Source organism: Photinus pyralis, unplaced genomic scaffold, assembly GCF_008802855.1.
Source record: "Photinus pyralis isolate 1611_PpyrPB1 unplaced genomic scaffold, Ppyr1.3 Ppyr1.4_LG3b, whole genome shotgun sequence".
Classification (NCBI taxonomy): Eukaryota; Metazoa; Arthropoda; class Insecta; order Coleoptera; family Lampyridae; genus Photinus; species Photinus pyralis.
Genome location: NW_022170510.1, coordinates 19968851 through 19984376, shown reverse-complemented (window position 1 = coordinate 19984376; position 15526 = coordinate 19968851). Strand labels below are relative to the sequence as shown.

At 34.8% G+C, this 15526-nt stretch overlaps 2 protein-coding genes across 3 annotated transcripts; one reads left to right on the top strand and one right to left on the bottom strand.

Moving 5' to 3' along the window:
- Window positions 1-4265: 4265 nt before the first annotated feature.
- LOC116167292 lies at window positions 4266-8895 on the top strand. 2 transcript variants are annotated; one of them, XM_031482620.1, is made up of 4 exons: window positions 4266-4698; window positions 4862-4939; window positions 5227-5965; window positions 6473-8895. In XM_031482620.1, the coding sequence occupies exons 3-4, from the start codon at window positions 5375-5377 to the stop codon at window positions 7568-7570; spliced, it is 1689 nt and encodes a 562-aa protein (XP_031338480.1). In that variant the 5' UTR covers window positions 4266-4698; window positions 4862-4939; window positions 5227-5374; the 3' UTR covers window positions 7571-8895. The 2 variants fall into 2 exon arrangements, with proteins under 2 accessions (XP_031338480.1, XP_031338479.1); XM_031482619.1 differs by having other exon boundaries at window positions 4266-4939.
- Window positions 8896-9622: 727 nt separating this feature from the next.
- Window positions 9623-11320, bottom strand: LOC116167293. The gene is made up of 2 exons (XM_031482621.1): window positions 10188-11320; window positions 9623-10039 (listed from the first exon to the last, which is right to left on the bottom strand). The coding sequence occupies exons 1-2, from the start codon at window positions 11016-11018 to the stop codon at window positions 9710-9712; spliced, it is 1161 nt and encodes a 386-aa protein (XP_031338481.1). The 5' UTR covers window positions 11019-11320; the 3' UTR covers window positions 9623-9709.
- Window positions 11321-15526: the final 4206 nt, after the last annotated feature.

Sequence of the window (15526 nt, the reverse complement as noted above, 5' to 3'; positions counted from 1 at the left end):
AACCGTTGGTACCTAGCGTTATTTCGGCTTTTAATTTATGATACGGATTTATATTACTTGGAATTTTACTAATACTTGGCCAACCGTTTACTACATATTTTTTAATTGATTGAAGTTCTTCATCTTTACTGACTTCTTTTACTAACTGTGCTACCCGATTATCAGTTATTATTAATTTCTTTTGAATTAAGCATACCTGAGCTTCAAGATCTAAATTATCATCAAATGTCTTACTTGAATTAGCACGTGACAAAGTGTCTGCAATTATCAGATCTTTTCCTGGTTTGTAGATTAGGTGAATCTGATATTTTTGTAAGGATAATAACATACGTTGAAGTCTTGCAGGGCACGCATTTAATGGTTTTTTGAAAATTGCTATTAACGGTTTGTGATCCGTTTCTACTATGAATTTAGTTCCGTAAACGTACTGATGGAATTTGTTTACACCAAATACAATAGCTAATAATTCTTTTTCGATCTGAGCATAGTTCTGTTGTGTTGTTGTCATAGTACGTGATGCATATGCACAAGGTTGGTTATCTTGTAATAGTACTGCACCTAAACCGGATTTTGATGCATCTACCGATCATGTAATTGGTTTTTTAGGATTATAATATCTCAGTATAGGTTCTTTGATTACTAAATTTTTTAATTCTACAAATGCTTTATTTTGTGGTTCGCCCCATTCAAATAAATTTTCTTGTTTGATAATTTCCCTAAGTGGTTGAGTTTTTTCTGACAAATTTTCTATGAATCTACCAACATACGTGATAAAACCTAGGAATCTTTGTATGTCTTTTTTATTTTTAGGTTGAGGCATATTTTTTATAGCATCAATTTTTTCTTCATCTATCATTATCCCTTCACTCGAGAATTTATACCCTAAGTATTTAATTTCCCCTACTCCAAATCTACACTTACTTAAGTTAAATTTTACATTTTGCTCATGTGCTTTTCTGAACACGTTTTTTAGACGCTCGTCATGTTCCTGTTTGTCTTTACCGTGCACTAAAATATCATCAATGTATACCTGCACTCCGTTATCCGCGAATATTTCTTGGAATCGTTCCTGAAATACTTCACTAGCGGTTTTTATACCGAAAGGCATTCTTAAAAACTTGTACCTGCCAAAAGGCGTTGCAAATGTGCATAGTTTACTTGACTCCTTATCAAGAGGTATATTCCAAAAACCACTTGTAGCATCTAATAGTGTAAAAACTGTGGAACCATTAATGTTTGAAATTATGTCGTCTAAACTTGTTAATTTATATTTTGAATCTTTGATGGACTCATTTAAGTTTTTTGGATCAAGGCAAATTCGTAGAGAACCGTTATTTTTCCTTACAATGACGTAGGAATTTACCCACTCAGAACTTCCTTCAACTCGTTCGATTATTTTTAAATTTACCAATTCGTTCAAGTGTTTTTTAAATTGTTCTTGAATCGCAAAAGGTACATTTCTGATAGGCTTAACAACTGGCATTGCATTTTCATTTAGTTCAATGTGGTAGGGTCTCCCTACTTTCCCTATTCCTTTAAATAAATTTGAATTATCGTTAATTAGCTTTTCGTATCCTGAATTACAATTTTTATTTATGGCATAAATTTCTTTTAATTTAACCTCCTCGTGAAATTTGATTATGTCTAACTCAACACAAGCGTTTATACCAATAATCGACCCATTGCCTTTGTGAATATGGAATTCAACATTTTTAATTAATTTGTCTTTTAGTCTAAGATGTAAATAGCATTTACCTACAATCGGAATTTTCTGACCTGTAAAAGTTAATAAAATTTCATGCGATCTTTGAATGCTTTTTTCATTAAATTCAATACTTTTCAATTGGTCTAGTGAAATTATGTTTGCATTAGCACCAGTGTCCACTTTAAAATTGACAAACACATTGACTTTGTTATTTACAATCAGTTCTATAGTACAATTATTAATTTTTGAATTGTTACTAATTTCATTTATCAACAGACTTTGTTCGTAATTATCATGATCAACAATTTCATTTATTTTCCTATTTCTATGTGATTTATATTTACAAACATTTGCAAAATGATTTGGTTTTTTGCAATTATTGCATAAGGCACCATAAGCAGAACAGTTATTAATTGAGTGATTTTTACCACATCTTGTACAATTACTTACTTTTTTAAATTGGTCTTTGTTATCAAACCGTGACTTCGTCTCCTTATTGGCACGTGAGTTTGATTCCATTGTTCTTGTGGTCCTTCTAATGCTGTCGATCTCGTTCACTCCTTGGGACTGTGACGATGTATTTTGTTTCATGTCTCGAAGTTGTTGGCGGGAACTCTCCGTTACGATACAACATTCAATGGCCTTGTCTAATGTCAAGTCTTCCTTTTGTAGTAGTTTTTCCCTGACAGCTTCGTCCTTGATTCCAATTATTAACATAGTTTTTATTAATTCGTTCCTTAATGCCTCTTCACCCAAATTGCATAGTTGAGCTTGGTTTTTCAGATTTGTGATGAATTGTTCCAGCGGTTCCTCATTTTGTCTCGAAGTAAAAAATTTGTAGCGTTCATACGTGACATTTGTTTTTGGAACAAAGTAATTTGCGAACTTTTCCTTGAGGGAGGCAATTTTATTTTTCTCGTTATCTGCAAACGTGAAACTGTTGAAAATGTTAATGGCGTCCTCACCCATGTGATGAAGCATTTGTGCGCATTGGATCTTCTGGTCCTTGCCATCTAACTCTGTTGCTGTTGAATATATTTCGAATCGCTGTATCCAACTTTTCCAATTTTCGGCTAGGTTTCCACTTAATTTCATAGGTCGTAGTTTTTCATTTGAGTCCATTTTTAATTTCTCTGCTTCAATTTTCATTCATATAACTTGATTTATCAATTAAATTTAGGTTCGTGACTGCGCCATGTCATGTCTCTTTGTTAGTCAAATACGAACTGGTTTATTCACATTGAACATTGATACAATATGTACATAGACATTACAATACTTTAGTGTATGATTAGTTGCATACACCACACCTGGCGTAGGTATAATGTACAATATTTTATTTGTTACTCATTTGTAAACAATAGCATTGAATAATAAATCTGAATAGAAGGTCAGTGAGATAGGAGAAAAGGTGGCCAGTATTCATTATCTAGAATGTGCTGGTATCCTACGGCAAGTAACAAAACGTGATTAAAGGAAACTCTTCAACATTTTTTAATTCATATAATATAGCCGAGATACTCACTTCAAAATGAGTAGAGAGGTGAGAGAGAATGTTTTGACTACGATGACATCATGTCATTGATAAACTTACGCACGTAGGTAACTGGATACCTTTGATACAAAGATCGTCTAAATATAGTTTTCAGATGAATATCCGACTTAATTTTTTAACAAGTTATAAGTTCTTAATTCAATAATAATAACAGCGTTGTTGCAGAACGTAAAAAGTCAATTATTGGATACAAGATAATTAGACAATAAAATGCTATGATAATATGATAAAGGGACCGTTCACTTAGCCAACAATGAACCAATTTTTTTTTACGTATTGTGCCTCAATAATCAATTGTGCTCAATAGTGCATTTATGCGCACCGTTTGTGCCTTTTTGGTTTTGGAGATAATAGGACAAATCAAATGGGGGCAACTTAAATCGTTATTTTTTTGTTATTTGTGACATTTTCAACTAACTACATATATAGATCATTCATTATAGTAGTAGGCGAGAGACACTATGTAACCCCAAGGCCCATTCTTCAAACGAGTACCTATAACTTTTGTTTGAAAAGTTATTTTAAAATTCCAGTATGTACACAACCAATTTCTTGGAATTCTCTCCATTTTCGTTGTCCGGCCAAGAATTGCAGTGGTACTTTTTTTTCGAATTTTCAAAAACTAATTCCAGATTCGTGATTTTTATGTTCAAAAACCCCCAGGCACCAAATTTCGTCGAAGCAGGGATGTGCCCTTCCGTGATAGGAATTTTGAAAATTTTTTTCAAAATCGGAAAGGGCATACCCGAAAACCTAATTAAAAACGTGTCACTCATCTTTGTAACTGTTGTGTAGTGATTGTTTCAGAAACGGTGAAAATTTTTTTGCGGTTTTAGGTCACTAAGTAGGTCTATTTTAAGAATCCGATTGATGCCACTCTGTCACCCTTGAATATTTTGAGAAATTCAAGATGGCGCTCAAAAATGTCTGCAAAAAATACAAAAATTAAATTTTTTAAAAATATGGGCATGTTACGAAAGCGTAGAGCGGACATAGATAAAATATTTTACTAATTTCAAGTTATAACTCGAAATTAAAGCTAGCTTCGAGTTACAAGTCGAAATTAAGACTAGCTTCGAGTTTCATCTTGAAATTAAGACTAGATTCGAGTTACAAGTCAAAATTAAGACTAGCTTCGAGTTACAACTGGAAATTAAGGTCAGTTTCGAGTTACAAGTCGAAATTAAGGCTAGCTTCGAGTTACAACACGAAATTAAGGTTAATTTCGAGTTACAACACGAAATTAAGACTAGCTTATTACTAAGTATTTCAACTAATTACTGTTTGAGGCACATGACAGTTAAGAATTAGAGTAGGTGATTACGTGTCATCTCTATCTTCTAAACCGACTTAAGTAGAATAATAACTCAAAGTAAGCGAATTTTGTTATATTTCTCTGTGAATGTGAACCATGGGTGAAGAAAACTGCTTGGAACAGGTAAGTCATATTCTTTACGTAATTCATTTGCGTTGTGTAAAAGCATTCTTTAAAAGTATTTAAACCATGGTAAAAGGATGCATTCTCAACTCGTCAGTAAAGCTAGTAATGGCGTGCCTATAAGTTATTGCTAAGGGTTGTGCGACAATTTAATTTTTTACAGATGAATTTGTCTTTGGAAGAGTTCTTAAAGACGAGAGGCTTATCGAATGATGAAATTGAAAATATGAAGTTAGAAAATGTAAGTATACTCCTATACTAGCAATATACCGGTCACAGCACACCTTGTGTCGATTTACAATCTTTGTTTTTATTAAGATGCGAGCGGCTTCCGGAATAGGATCATGCTAATGTTGAACAAAAAGCCTTTTCGTTCAACATTGACACGATACTATCCCGGAAGGCGGGTTATATATAACATTATACTCGTAGGCTAGTCCGCTAATCACACTTATCCATTTGACTGACGATATCTACGAATTGATAGTTATATAATATCTCAACTTCTTTAATTTGTATGTTTATCAGATTGATGAAGCCACCATTCAAGTAATGGACGAGGAGGTATTTAAGAAATACATTCCTCGATTAGGCGACAGAATAGCGGTGAAAAACTTTTGCCAGAAGAAGCTATTACCCAAAAAAAAATGGCTTAATTGAAAAGCTACCCCAAAAAATGGCTGCCAGAAATGCTAGAAGTGATAATAAAGGAGCATCTTCTCACGTATTGGAACCGAAGAAGCATAGAAAGACGACCAGAGCTATTGAATTGGGATTTATGGCGTTCAATGATACCACAAAACAACTAACGCAAGTTAGACTTAACAAAGGGGGAGGCACAAGAAAAGTCGACGTAGATAGGACAAGCAAAAATACAGATATTTTGGAATTTGCAAAAAAATTGTTTTTCCCTAACAATATTTCAAAGACTTTTGGGCCTATTGAAAACTTCACAATAAGTCTGCTTGATTTTTGCAAGAGCCCAGTGGATACCGACTTAACTGTTGAGGAAATGTACAATGAAACCAAAGTAAATAAATTGCGGTTTTATTTATCCGTTGTTAAATGCAAAGAAGGCGGTAATGATCTTCCTCTGGTAGATGACAGTAGTGAGAATGAGATGGTCTTCGATTTATGTGATGACTTTGAAAACGACATTGTTTCCAACCAACCACCTCAACCCAGTACGGTTGCTTATAGAGAAGACGATATCAATCAACCTTCAACCAGCAATATTTCCGGATATTTAGCTTCCTTTATTGAAGAGGTAACTACATTTTATTATATAGCTAGTAATTTTTTCGCTTTGACTATATCTTTTACTTTTAAACAGTTACATTCAACATTTTTGTAACGCCCCTCCGAACCCGCAAAAATGTGAAAAGCCCTTTATTTTCCGTCTCTCTGTCTGTCTGTTTGCCTGTCCGTCCGCCTGTCTTCCGTCTTCCGTGTATCTCTTCCCCTAAATGGTACCTATTTGTATCACAATAAACAAAATGAAAATGATTTCAAATGATTTGTCGGTCTGGCTGTCTTTCCATCGATCCACGTAACTCGTTCCTATTTGCAGAACAGCTTTTCTTAGCTTTTACGCACATGCCAAAAGTCATCTTCTGCGCATTTGTGCATATGCAGAATGTCTATTTGTGGAAGGATGAAACTTTCATGGTAGCTTCTTCTAGTTAAAACATTTTCTAATTCTGACTTTGCCTGACTGACTGACTTTTCTCACCATCAAAAACTCGTGTACCATTAACAAGTAACTTATTTTTAGGATCTTGATTTACCTTTGCATAACTCGCCGGATAATTTCCTCAACACATTCTCAGCCACAGATAACATATTTGAAGTAACTCAGACCTCGACCGCCATAGTTGAAAATATATTGTCAAGTGAAAAATTGGTTTTACATAGGGGACAAATATTTCAGGAACTTATAGAAGCTACAAAAAATTACGATTTACATTTCAATAGTCTTCAAATAGAGGTAATTCTACCAAACGGAAGGCCAGAACTTGCTGAAGATGTTGGTGGTGTTTTTCGAGATGTTTTATCCGAATTCTGGACTACATTTTACGAGAACTGCACTGAAGGTACTGACTATAAAGTACCTATTATACGCCATGATTTTGGAATAAAAGAATGGGAAGCAGTCGCTAAAATTTTAGTTGGGGGTTATAGAAAAGAAAAATATTTTCCTATTAGGATAGCACCGGTTTTTTTTAAGCAATGTTTTAAGGAAATTGTAAATAAAGTCGAATTAGTTGATAACTTCTTAAATTATGTTAGCGAAAGTGACAAAAATGTGTTAAGTAATGCGCTAAATGATTTTCAAAGCGTGGATCTTGACGACTTATACAGTGTATGCACGTTATTTAAGGCGAAATGGGTACCAAGTAAAGAAAATATACGAAGTTTAATTGAGCAAATTGCGGAACAGGAAATTCTACAGCGTTCTGCCTTTATTGTGCAATGTTTTACACAGGAATTATTTTCGATAGCAAGATCTGTCAATTTAGATGAATTATATAAAAGTTTATCTCCGTCCGTAAAAAATGTTATCTCTTGTTTTGAGAAGAAAGTCAATTCCTCGGACGTAGAAAATCAGATGTTCGCTTTCCTTTTAAAATACATAAAAGAAAGCGATGAGAAAACGCGTTGTGCTCTGCTGCGGTTCTGCACTGGCTCCAATCTTGCCAACCAGAAAATAAATGTTGATTTTATTGAGTCTGACGGTTTTGCGCGTGTACCAATTGCACATACCTGCAACAAGCTGTTGCAACTTCCAAAATCTTACAAAAGTTTCGTAGAGTTTAGAAGTGAATTCAATGCGTTACTTATATCTGGTGTATGGGTAATGGATATAATATAGAAAGGTTTCTTAGAATAAGTTCAAAGTTTTTATGTTACTATTTTTTAAGCATTTGTTTATGTAAAACACCGTAAACGCGGTGTCAAACGTATCATTTTTGGTTTGTTTTTTAGATTTTGGTTTACCTACATCAGTGTGTTATGATTATTTTTATTTTGTAAGTATTTTCTTTTAAATCAGTAGGTATCTACCTAGATACTTTTATTATTTTATATGATGTAGGTGCCTGTGTAGGTGCGATTACCATATTGTATGTCAAACGTGCATGCGTTTAAAATTGACCGCATTGAATGTTTATTAACCCTGCATGTTTAAAAGTAAACATATAATAAACGATAAAATCCTGGTTTCATTGATTAATTAGTTTACACTTTTACAGAGCGATACCTGATATTATGCATCTATTGTCATGACATCAGCGGGTAGAGAGACGATAAAGGGATATTTTATTCTTTTCTTTCCCGATTAATGGGATGCGTGCCATCTTTATTCCCTTTAACATTATTAACACAAACTCCAAAATAATTAGGTCGTCGTCAGATGACTTTTTTGCATAGGTATACAAGCACACTGTTCTAATTTGGTGCTTTTTCCCGCTCCTATTTTGTGCAGTCTCAGCGCGAAAAACCTGCCCCTATCGGTGCAAGATACCGGAAAGCCGGAAACCTGCTCTGTACCGTTGGAACGAGCCTTAAAGTGCCTTGTCTTCGAGATTATTTCGGTTTCGCGGAATGGGAAGCTGTTGCTAAAATAATTGGAAGTGGTTGGAGTGACCGCAATTATTTCCCTATACATTTAGCACCAGTATTCATAAAAAATTGTTTAAATCAGTTCGTTACCGACGATGAAATACCCAACGATTTTTAAAAATTCGAATCAGAATCGAGATCGAATACACTAGGAAAGGCTTTAACAAACTTCGATAGTGTCGAAGAAGAAGAAATAGTAGATTTTGAGACTGGTTACGAAGATTAATTTTAAATCCATACTAGTTGGTGTAGCGCAAAAAGAACTACTTCAGACACCAGAGTTTGCAGCTAAGTGCTTCTCCAAATCAGGTGCGCTAGGGAAAATAGGCGATTCGATATCCTTGCATAGTGTATGTGAACCGACTTCAACAAATATAATAGCAAAACTACAGTTAAGGGATGAAATCCTTTCTTCTGAAGAGGAGACAGTTTTTGGGCATTTAAAAAAGTATTAATAAATTATTATAAAATTAAATAATAACAAAAATTTTCCCCACATAAAGATGTTTTACTTCCTTCATCACAACCAGAGTCTGGTGCCTGGTTAAATGCTTTACCCTCGGCTTTACCTTGAGTACTACTTTATTGGCCAAACAAGCTTTACAAATTGCAGTCTCTTTAAGGATTGGTTCAAACATTTGCCATCTTCATACATGTATTTGTACTGCTTCTCTTAATTCTCTAGGACATCATGGTCTGTCTTGTTCAAAAAGTTCACGACATAGTGCCATAAATAATATTTTAAAACGGGCTCTGGTATCAATTGATATTCCAAATTTATTATAACCGTGTGGCCTTTTCCGAACGGGTGGTAAACGCCCAGACGGAATGTCTATAACTCTGTGGAAAAGGACGTTCTTTGGTTTGCGTCGACACTGTTGCTGCTTCACACCTTCAGAACAGCTGTTTGCTCTCAGGTTCTGCCGCCGCGCCGCTTCTACAGTTTCTTTGAAGCACAAGAAATACAAAGATATTAAAGAAACATATGAATTTGATGCTTTCGCCATTGAAACCATGGGAACCTAGAGCGAAGAAACCAAAACATTGTGGCATTAAATAGGTTCCTTGCTGCAAACAAAAACTAGAGTTCGTCAAGCCAAAACATGTCTTCAACAACAAATAAGCTTATGGCAATACAACGCGGCAATGCAGCAAGTGCTTTGGGAACGTGTGGTTAATAGACATTATTTAATTATTATTGACTGCTTAAATACAAGTACATTGATGTTATGTTACACATCAGAGAATTTCAGTTTAGTTCATAGTTTTTATTTGTAAAGTTAAGTTTTTATTTTTATATACTTATAATTATAAAAACGATATATGTGAATGTATGTGAATAAAGTAAAATAATCGACATACACTGTGTGATAACCAATACACCGTTGTATTAAATCATAAGATCCACTATCTTCGCTCGTAGATATAAATATAAATCTGTGGCATCGTGTGCATTCCTAGCCAAGTGCAAATCATTTTCAATCATTAAAATCACGCTTAATTCATAAACATCTCTGTCACAAGGACAGTTGGATGGAAATGCACAGAATTCATCAAAGTTTGAAATTTCATTAATTGGAATGTGACAAATGTTGTCTGTAGTATCGTAAATTTGAGGCATATGATACAAGGTGAATGGTCGACCTCTTGGCGAAACACTGTTTCTTGATCCCGATATTCTGTGCAAGTTCCATTCTAAGGCCACCGTGTCCAGTTCATCCTAAAAATATCAGTATTAGTAATGAAATATCTACTTACATTTTTCATTTATTGTGCAGAACAAAAACTACGCTTCACCGCCTTCAGACTATCTTACGGCAGAAATATCTACTATTTTTTAAGTATCTGATAGAATATGTATTTCCTACCTGTATAATCTTTAGAAAACAGAATTGTATCAAGTTTTTATCCAGAAAGTCTCCAGAAAAATTACCATCCTCTCGCAGTTTATGAAATAGGTTAAGCCAGAACTGTGAATGATGTTTTCTTAAAATTGACCACCACGACTCTATTCTTTGATTTGATGTACTTTTTCCATACAGAAAAGGAGGCAGTAGACTATGCCCATCATCCGTTAAAGCCTGGTTTCTTAAATTAATTTGAATTTCTTTGACTAAGCCATTTTCAGTGCCCATGTCAGCCCTTACAGTTCTAGGACAACCTCCAATTGACTTTAATGTTAGCAAATAGTAGGCTGCTATCACACTTGGATCGCTAGTATTGTTCCCGGCATACAGCCACATTATTCGCCTAGAAAATCCGTCGATGCATCCGCTAATACATATACCAAATGGCTTTAGTTTATCATAACAGTCCATATGCCATAGAAAGTTAGGTCCTTTATTCTTATATTGCCTACGACGTAATCTACGTCTAGTGCGAATATCTACACCTACCGGATCAATAATGTGAAGTAACAGTCTCACAACTTCTTGTGTCACAACGAAATGGGCCTGCAAGCATTTTAAATACATCCACCGATACCCATGGAGTTGGCTGTGCTGGTGAACACTGTTTTCAATAAAGTTTGCCACATCGGTTATATCCGAGTAATTCTGTCTTCTGAATAAATTTAGTTTTCTCAGCAAACGTCTAAGGTGGCGATCACTAATAAATATGCTATGATTTAACGCCAAACAAGACACTATTTCGCACTGTTGTAAACCCATACGAAAATAAAATGAGATCAGTTCTTCCATTTGGACAAAGTAGTACCACGATACCGCATTTAAAACACAATCGCCACTAACTGTCAACTCTGAACAATTAGTAACCGGGATTGGATTAATACAGAGTATAATAACGGGAACTCAAACGTAATTTCGGGTTACAACTCGAAGCTAATCTTAATTTCGTGTTGTAACTCGAAATTTCCGTTAATTTCGAGTTGTAACTCGAAGCTGACCTTAATTTCGAGTTATAACTTGAAATTACCGTTAATTTCGAGTTGTAACTCGAAGCTAGTCTTAATTTCGATTTGTATCTCGAAGCTGGGCTTAACTTCGAGTTATAACTTGAAATTAGTAAAATATTTTATCTATGTCCGCTCTACGCTTTCGTAGTATAGGGTCTTCCTGAAAAAAATTAATATAACTTGTTTGTATCTTATCGTCAAGTTTATAACTTGTAATTAAACATTTCATTATAAACAAATAACTATTTCTTCTAATTGCAAAATGTCAATTAAAACAACATATTATAATATCGTGAAACTTTCAAATTTTGTCACACAGCCGACGAAATGCCGATATTGGCCGAGCGCGGCTTACGTCACTACGCAAATTGGCGATTGGGAGTTAGTGCATGACAGATAGGAGTCATGTACTAATTTGACTAAGGGCCAGTTGTACAATGTCAGTTTAAACTTCAGTTTATAGTTAAATTGTGGGTTAAAGGAATCGTGTCGTGAGCTACGACTTCTCGAATACTAACTTTGTAAAGAAGATTTCTCCACATTTACCATTAAATCACATAAAGATTATTCACCAACTTTAAAATGTTTTTGTTTTGCGGGAAATTCAAACTGTCTGCACTACTTATGATGATCACCCGGTACTTTTAATTGAATAATATTATTTAATGGTTTTATGGATAACAATTTAGTAGTAGATGCGTGCTGAAATCACCCAATGTATGTCGCTAAATCGAACAAATTTCTAAAATATCCGTTCGAAACAGTGAAATTGCCAAAAGAGTGTAAACAGTAACCGTTACTACTTATATAAATTATAATGCTTTTCCACTACAGTTTACTGAACGTTTCCGTATCAGTTGATTACAAAGAAATACTTAAGATTGTTATCAGTATTGTACCAATGACGGCGCCTTTGAAATTTTGCTCCAACCCTAACCTATTTTGCATAATTTATCGGCTTTGGGTTGAAGTGCAATTGAAAATGCAGACACATATTTCTTACTTACGGAAATGCAGGTGGTCGTTAACTGAAATCTTAAATCCTGAAAGCGTAGGACCGCTAAAATATTTATCAGGTTTCAAGTTTGGTTTGTGGCATAAATTGGGAAGGGATTATTGGATTACAGACCTCTTCAGTTAAAACCAGACAGAAATTACTGTTACCAGCGTCGCTCTAAATGTTATAGTTTAATTTACGTGTGCAGTAAATGGAATTTGCGGTTTCCGTTTAGTCTCCCTTTACACCGTTTGGAGGCATTTTAATTTAATTGCTATTTGATGTTTAAAAATACCTATCGTAATTACTAAGCGAAAGAACTGTAAAGATGCCATTGAAAATTTTACATTTTAGAGGATTCGTTTTATTTTATGATATTTGGCGTAAATCATACTGGTACCCTCTTAAATGCAAATTTATTGTAATAGGAAATTTTTGTAAATTTACATATTGAATCTCTATAAGGAGACGAGTGTATATCGTACAACGCGGAAAAAAGGAAATATTGAGTTATGACAAAAAGGAGAACTTGAGCATGTGAGGCATTGCATCCCTATATTCTTAAAATAATGCCCCTACGAACATAGTTCTTTTGTCTTGATCCCAATAAACATAAGCACACACCAGTGTAAAAGTGTTGACCATCCGTTAATGGCAAATTTGTTCATTTCCTTCTTAAAAATGGCCGTTTTCGATACGGATAGGAAATTTGATGTATGCCCCCAGAACGCATTTTTTTGTAGAACGAAATATAAATTTTTTCTCCGACCCCTTTCACACACTTGAAAGGCAGCCATAACTTACCCCTCGAAATTGTTGGTGACCATTGTTTGTTTTCTGTTTGACAATTCGATATTTTTAAAGTTAACATCTTTAAATATCTCTTTATTGTTTAAAGCAAAAAAGTAAGACGAGAATTCACTTGTTCTGGTTCTGACACTAAAATCTTCTCGAATGTCTAACACGGCCAAAAAAGTTTGACCACTGTTTTAGATTCAAAATCTTCTAGAAAGAGAAATTAAGAGCTAAAGTGTATATTGGATAAGCATACTTTATATTCATCTAGGAAATCAAAGTGAATCCAGATTTGAAGGTACAAGAGAAAGAGATTCTTCAACATTATATAGGTATAGCTGTTTTTTCAGTTTCTCTATTTTCATATTTCAATGGCATAGGGGCTAGGATAAACAAAAAGATACTTTTTCAAAAGGAAATCTTTGAACCCAAATTGTTGATAGAATGACGAAGTGCGAAGTATAATTCACTCCATGAAAGAGATGGTTCCTTCCTTGGCGTTCTCGGGATCGTAACAGAAAAAATAACGAAGGAAGTACCTGTCACGTGGCATACACAGTCAGCAAGAATAGTAGATTATTAATTTATGTGGAGGATATTCTAACGGATGGTCGCTTTAGCCGTTTTTTCTAAAAAAAGTAATTTTTCGAATTTAAATTTTGGTAAGCATAGGAAGATTTACACATTGTAACGGACGTACCGCTTATAGTAAACAGAAACAAAATGATGTCTGGAAATAACATTGTACCTATCATGGAAATAACGATCTGGCGATAATAACGGGTGTATATTCAATTGAGTTTTTATTTATATTTGCAGGTAATCGAAGGGAGGGACCGTGTATGCGGGATTTTTAGACAGCAGACGAGGTTGTCCTTAAAAAGAGTAAGCACGTAATATTTGAATGCGAAAAAGTGGTTATTGCGCGTATTGGTAAAAAATTGGTTATAATTCAAGAACCGCCAAAGAGACGAGCTAAATTCGGGAGCAGTTACTTCTATCTTCGGTACGCTAAATTGTTGTTGGAGAAACGTTAAACAAGTCGTAGTAACGTTGTAATGGTCCTAGGGGTCTATCAAGCCGACACTGAAAATATTGACTTACTCTGTACTTACCGTTGGCAACTCTGGGAAAAAAACTACAAGCAGAGCCACCTACCTTTCAAGCCGAAACGATGGACGTTTCGCCGCACTTTTGAATTGGGATGGCAGTCGGCTTGATATGGGTGGCACGAATGAACTCCTACGTTATGTAATCGGTTTTTGTATGTGTTGGGACGTGAGATATAATCGGGAAGGGAATTAAATAAAAGACATGACAATAAAAAATAAATATATTACGCACACAACAAGACCATACCAGGGAAACCTTCTACGGGACAAAAACCCCGGCATAGACCATACAAATACATGAAATAAATCACCTACAGCAATAAAACGCAAGAGAAAATACACATAAATAAAACATCTCAAATTGTACGATAAAAATCAGATAATCAAATCAAATGCAATTAAACAAGTTCATAAAAACAAAATACACAAGACATTCTAAATGCAGTGGAAAACCTAATGAATCAATTCAGTACACAAACACATCAAAATACCTGTACGATCAATTGAGCTAACACAACTCGTAAAATAATAAATTGCATGTACATAGGAAATATGTAAATGGTGTGGCTCTACTCCAGCCTTCAGTTAACATAAATTAATTTAACACGTAAAGTAGGTACATGTGAGAATGCCAATAGCAAGTATTCATGGGAAAATCGATTATCGCTCAAGCAGAACATATTTTAGATAGAGGAAATGTTAATGGAGGGCTCCTAAATATTTCGCATTGCTAAGATCCCTAGAGGGAAGGAGAGGGAGGGAGAGGAAAAGAGAGGGAGAGAGAGGGAGGGAGGGGAGGAAGGGAGAGAGGGAGACGGTACACCTGCAGCTACGGCATCAAAACAAATATATTATCACAACGGAGGTCAGTGTTATCTAAAATAACTGAAATCGTTAGACATGGACATGGAACCGTGAAAAAAGATGGTGCTAGCCCTATCGCTAATCTAATTGACAAAGTACTGGTACCGCAAGATTACACCAAGATAATTCTAAAATCTAAATGGAGTCAAGACAATATGGCACGCGTTACTAGCGCAGCAAACCGAATTCTAATGGGACACTTGAAATATGGGAACAATAGAGGAAAACCGAGCGGAAGAGAGGAAGAGAGAAAGAGAGGAATAAAGGAAGAGAGGAAGAGAAAGTGTATGTGAGAGAGATATATGCGATTTTTTCTGCAAACTTCCGAAAATTTACCCAAAACACTTACCTTATTAATAGGTTTTTATGGGATATTGATAGCGTTCCTTAAATTAAACGCAATTATTGTCATTTGTTTTCCTTTTCCATCTGTAGCAATGAAGTGGATTTAATAGGGTGACGGAAATGTAGAAAAAAAATTATCTCCCGAAAGCTGATACGAGTATATTTATCTAAGCTGAATGC